At 49.6% G+C, this 6,000-nt stretch overlaps 1 protein-coding gene across 1 annotated transcript in view; it reads left to right on the top strand.

The window, feature by feature from the left end:
* Nucleotides 1-4,261: 4,261 nt before the first annotated feature.
* The window catches only part of LRP3 (LDL receptor related protein 3), a 37,216-nt gene continuing 35,477 nt past the window's right edge, over nucleotides 4,262-6,000 (top strand). Inside the window, exon 1 of the mRNA XM_063437720.1 lies at nucleotides 4,262-4,509. Within this exon, the coding sequence (XP_063293790.1) occupies nucleotides 4,455-4,509 (55 nt within the window). The 5' untranslated portion in view covers nucleotides 4,262-4,454. The remainder of the gene's footprint in view (nucleotides 4,510-6,000) is intronic.

Here is a 6,000-nt window from a genome sequence, read left to right as displayed (position 1 = left end):
CGATTTGGTGCCTGTAGTGTCCCTTTAACATGAGGGTGCTAATCCATAGTGAAATCTTTCTCTTATTTTAAAGTTAAGAATATTTATTTTCCCTATTTTGTTACGAGTTGCTTCTAATATGTTTTTAAGCCTTCGGGATCTACAGCAGAAAAAGGCGTGTGAAAGACTGATCTTGACAGGCCGAGTCTTTTTTCCCACAGTTTTACTGTGTATCAAGAAGATAAATTATTATCCCGTCACCTAGTCAGCATTTTGGGATGAGAGCCTACAAATGGCTAATTGTATTAATATTTATACAATGATTTAGATTTGTTCGTCAGGTATCACATTAGTTATCAGAGGTACATCTGTCTGCTGTCATAATAATTTTGCTGCCGTCTGTCATGATATGAATGGAAATGGATGCATTTTTAAAGATGTGCTAATGAGTATAGCATGGGAAGAATAATTATACCAACCTACACCTCTGTGGATACATGTTCGTGTAATGAACATGTGTTGCTAGGCAACTTAGAACAAGCAACCATTTACGGCCTTGGTACGAGGTGCCAAGATAATGTACCTGTGTCTACTGAAAATAAATGATGGGTTTACTGAGAGAAGGCTGCGGGCTGTGTTAGATCTGAATGGGGTGTAAGGATGAAGAAAATATCCAATATAAAAATGGAACATCAAAATATTCAGTATAAAAATATAGGGCCGGTATGTATTGATCAGTATGTACGTAATTGTTATAGATGGCACTTTGACTTATTCCCTGTTAATTGCCAGCACTCACTTTGATCTGGTTGCCCGAATTTCTTGACTTTCACGAATGACTACTTTTCCCCAACAATTTTCTAGAGACAGACTTTTGTAGATGGCTCAGTCTAATGTTCCGTTTCAGGTTAGTGGGTTTGTTACCGGTATAAAGAACAATCAATTGTGTTTACTGTAGGGAGAGTGTCTGAATGATTACTGAATGATTGTCAGCAAAGGGCTGTCAAAGGATAATGCATAATCATTTATTTTCTCATTAAAAAAACAAACCAAAGAATAAATGAAAAGATAACTGTGGTCATTTTTTTTTTCCAATTAAGATACACTGCATTTATGGCAAAATAAAAAGCCTCAATAAGGGGACAAATGATCAGAGGGGCAAAGATGCAATAATTTTTTGAGTCAAGAAGGATTTTATTCCCTTTTTGTGGCATAATTGGCTATATCGTCAAATTAGATCATGCCCCTGCAGTCTAACTGCACAAGTCTTTGCCATTTAGGAGTTAAATTACTTTTGTTTCTGTTTATGCAGCTCTAGCAACACCTCCCCTGGCTGTGACTGACACGGCCTGCATGAAAACAAAATGGTTTTATTCTCAATACGATGTGACTGCACAGTGTGTTTACTTTAGAGGTTTTTATCTCCTTCTCTGCAAATTGATCTTTAATTACATACAGGAGGCTCCTGCAGGATCTAGCAACCTATTAACAGAGTAGGCGATAAGACATTCTAAATTAAAAACAGAATTTGGAATAAAGGAAGTATAAATATTAGAGCTCTCTGCACAGGAAGAGTTTATGAAGGCCGTGTAAGTCACATGCACAGGGGTGTGGATAGGGTTCTATAAACAAAATCATGTGACTCCTAAATGACAGAGAATTGTGCAGTGAGACTGCAGGGGCATGATCTATACACCAACACTGCTTCATTAAGCTAAAGTTTTTTAGGCGACTGTAGTGTCCATTTAAATAGGTGATAGTCCCCCACATAAGCTTGTTTGGCCATTATGGAAACTTTAGTTCACAAACATGCAGTGCTTGATGTTTAATTTTGGTGTGTACTGACACACACAATAACACTGCACAGAGTGACACTTTAAATTCAGGGGTGACAGCTGAGGGCTGGATGAGACCTGAGCTGATAGCAGTGGAGAATTAAACTGATGGCAGGAGGTGATGTGAGTTGCTACAAGTGGTTACCAGATCTGGGGGTGTCCAGTGGGAGAAACTGTGCTGATGGCTGGGGGAACTCAATCTGATATCAGAAAGGAACCTGTGTTGAAGGGGGAGGGATGAGCTGATGGCTGAGGGTAACCTGTGCTGTAGGAGGGGGGCTGAGCTGATGGCTGAGGGTAACCTGTGCTGTAGGAGGGGGGCTGAGCTGATGGCTGGGGGTAACTTGTGCTGTAGGAGGGGGGCTGAGCTGATGGCTGAGGGTAACCTGTGCTGTAGAAGGGGGGCTGAGCTGATGGCCTGGGGGTAACCTGTGCTGTAGGAGGGGGGCTGAGCTGATGGCTGGGGGTAACCTGTGCTGTAGGAGGGAGGCTGAGCTGATGGCTGGGGGTAACCTGTGCTGTAGGAGGGGGGCTGAGCTGATGGCTGAGGGTAACCTGTGCTGTAGGTGGGGGGCTGAGGGTAACCTGTGCTGTAGGAGGGGGGCTGAGCTGATGGCTGAGGGTAACCTGTGCTGTAGGAGGGGGGCTGAGCTGATGGCTGGGGGTAACCTGTGCTGTAGGAGGGGGGCTGAGCTGATGGCTGGGGGTAACCTGTGCTGTAGGAGGGGGGCTGAGCTGATGGCTGGGGGTAACCTGTGCTGTAGGAGGGGGGCTGAGCTGATGGCTGAGGGTAACCTGTGCTGTAGGAGGGGGGCTGAGGGTAACCTGTGCTGTAGGAGGGGGGCTGAGCTGATGGCTGGGGGTAACCTGTGCTGTAGTAGGGGGGCTGAGCTGATGGCTGGGGGGAACCTGTGCTGTAGATGGTGGGGCTGAGCTGATGGCTGGGGGTAACCTGTGCTGTAGGAGGGGTGCTGAGCTGATGGCTGAGGGTAACCTGTGCTATAGGAGGGGGGCTGAGCTGATGGCTGGGGGTAACCTGTGCTATAGGAGGGGGGCTGAGCTGATGGCTGGGGGTAACCTGTGCTGTAGTAGGGGGGCTGAGCTGATGGCTGGGGGGAACCTGTGCTGTAGATGGTGGGGCTGAGCTGATGGCTGGGGGTAACCTGTGCTGTAGGAGGGGTGCTGAGCTGATGGCTGAGGGTAACCTGTGCTATAGGAGGGGGGCTGAGCTGATGGCTGGGGGTAACCTGTGCTATAGGAGGGGGGCTGAGCTGATGGCTGGGGGTAACCTGTGCTGAAGTAGGGGGGCTGAGCTGATGGCTGGGGGGAACCTGTGCTGTAGATGGTGGGGCTGAGCTGATGGCTGGGGGTAACCTGTGCTGTAGGAGGGGGGCTGAGCTGATGGCTGAGGGTAACCTGTGCTATAGGAGGGGGGCTGAGCTGATGGCTGGGGGTAACCTGTGCTATAGGAGGGGGGCTGAGCTGATGGCTGCGGGTAACCTGTGCTGTAGATGGTGGGGCTGAGCTGATGGCTGGGGGTAACCTGTGCTGTAGGAGGGGGGCTGAGCTGATGGCTGGGGGTAACCTGTGCTGTAGTAGGGGGGCTGAGCTGATGGCTGGGGGGAACCTGTGCTGTAGATGGTGGGGCTGAGCTGATGGCTGGGGGTAACCTGTGCTGTAGGAGGGGTGCTGAGCTGATGGCTGAGGGTAACCTGTGCTATAGGAGGGGGGCTGAGCTGATGGCTGGGGGTAACCTGTGCTATAGGAGGGGGGCTGAGCTGATGGCTGGGGGTAACCTGTGCTGTAGTAGGGGGGCTGAGCTGATGGCTGGGGGGAACCTGTGCTGTAGATGGTGGGGCTGAGCTGATGGCTGGGGGTAACCTGTGCTGTAGGAGGGGGGCTGAGCTGATGGCTGAGGGTAACCTGTGCTATAGGAGGGGGGCTGAGCTGATGGCTGGGGGTAACCTGTGCTATAGGAGGGGGGCTGAGCTGATGGCTGCGGGTAACCTGTGCTGTAGATGGTGGGGCTGAGCTGATGGCTGGGGGTAACCTGTGCTGTAGGAGGGGGGCTGAGCTGATGGCTCGGGGTAACCTGTGCTGTAGGAGGGGGGCTGAGCTGATGGCTCGGGGTAACCTGTGCTGTAGGAGGGGGGCTGAGCTGATGGCTCGGGGTAACCTGTGCTGTAGGAGGGGGGCTGAGCTGATGGCTGAGGGTAACCTGTGCTGTAGGAGGGGGGCTGAGCTGATGGCTGGGGGTAGCTTGTGCTGTAGATGGTGGGGCTGAGCTGATGGCTGCGGGTAACCTGTGCTGTAGATGGTGGGGCTGAGCTGATGGCTGGGGGTAACCTGTGCTGTAGGAGGGGGGCTGAGCTGATGGCAGGGGGGAACCTGTGCTGTAGTTGGTGGGGCTGAGCTTACGGCTGGGCTGTCCATCTGTGTCAGTGCGGAAGTGCCTATCAGCTGGAGCCAGGGCTGCTCTCCTCCCCCTCCCAGCTCACAGAGAAGGCTGAGCAGTGCTTGTTGGTGCATGTGCTGTGTGTGGAAGGAGCTGACAAGTGCACATCCCTGCATGACAAAGGCACAGCTGATGTGGAGCCTCTCTCCTCCTGTCCCCCCCTGGACCACAGGCCCCCTCTCACCATGCTTAGCAGTGCAGACCTGGACTGCCTCCACCACATCTCTGTCCTCTGCATGGGTGAGTACCTGGGGACTCCTCTCCCTGAGAGACCCCCTACTGCTTCCATTACCATTCCTAGAGCAGTGTCTGCCGTGCACAGCTGGTAGTGCCATTGCATCAAATCAAGGGTTAAACAGCAGCTGCCAATATCCTAATGCATGCTCTAGATGCCAGGTGGGCTATGATGCCCCCCCTTCCTTCCAATATCTCAATGCATGTTCTAGATGCCAGGTGGGCTATGGTGCCCCCCCCTCCCCCCTTCCTTCCAATATCCCAAATGCATGTTCCAGCTGCCAGGTGGGCTATGGTGGGTGCCCCCCTACCAATATCCCAATGCATGTTCCAGCTGCAGTAATACATCTGCCCTGTATATAAACCTTCACACTGGGTCCTCACTCTGTATAAGGCTGGCTCTGGCACTGAAATGGGTTAATACTATGATCTCATCTGCAGGTTCCCAGTGTGGGCTCTGTGCTGCCTGCAGTGCTGGGCTCTGTGATTGTATTGTACTGTTTCTTTCTGTCATTTATACTATGCTATATTAGCCATATCCACACACCTAGAACAAAGCAGACATGCATTCTGTGCTAATCACATAAAAAATGTCTATGGAGCCCTTTAAACTATCATCCAAGGATGAATGTCTGTCTGCCTGTCTGTCTGTCTGTCTGTATGTGTCTGTTTTTACAATGGGGTGGACTTTGTTATACATCTAATAACAAGGCATGCTTTTTATGTGCTCACTAATCTTGACAAATGGCTGAATGTGGGTTGTTTTTCATTATTTCTCCCTGGCACTTCAGGGGTTAAAGGTGGCTGTATCCACATCCATTTGTTGCCCATCTCAGCCAGAACCTCTGTCTGTTGCAGTTTATGTCATGCTTCCTGAGAACACTGGGTGGCTTATTGCAGAATGGGAATTAATTGCACACACTGTTTAACCCCTGCAGTATTAAAACCAGGGATTTTATATAATCACAGACCTGAGCCCGCTACTGCTGCTGCATCTGGAAGCTTTATCAGCGCTGGCTTTTGTGGCTGATGGGGATTATTCACTAAATTGTGTATTGATTTGGAGAATTGTAACATTTAGGCCAAGACAGTTGTCAGACCAACACAACTCACTTTTCAGCGAATAAACCCCCAAGGGGGACTGAAAACGAAATAGTGGATTGTTGGAACGCAAGCCCAGATTGCAAATTATAGGCCAACATAGCTGATTTGGTGCTAGCTGTAGCCACAGCTTGTTTGCTGTAACCTGGATTTTCCAATTCACTTTTCAGTTCCCCATTTTGGGCTTTTTTCACTAAACGCCGAAATTTTGTGATTTGAAAAATGCTCACAGCCTGCCATTGCCTGTTGGATGGCTTGGCCTTTGGGTACCCGAGACATCCCTAGTTTTCGTGAAACCACGCCGATCGTTGTTAGTTTATAATTTAAAAAAATAGCAGCACAACGGAAGTTTAAAAAAAAAAAAATACAAAATAATAATAAAACAAATGTTATGTT

The sequence above is a fragment of the Pelobates fuscus genome, chromosome 12 (assembly GCF_036172605.1).
Source record: "Pelobates fuscus isolate aPelFus1 chromosome 12, aPelFus1.pri, whole genome shotgun sequence".
NCBI classification, from domain to species: domain Eukaryota; kingdom Metazoa; phylum Chordata; class Amphibia; order Anura; family Pelobatidae; genus Pelobates; species Pelobates fuscus.
This window is presented reverse-complemented; position numbering and strand designations above follow the sequence as displayed.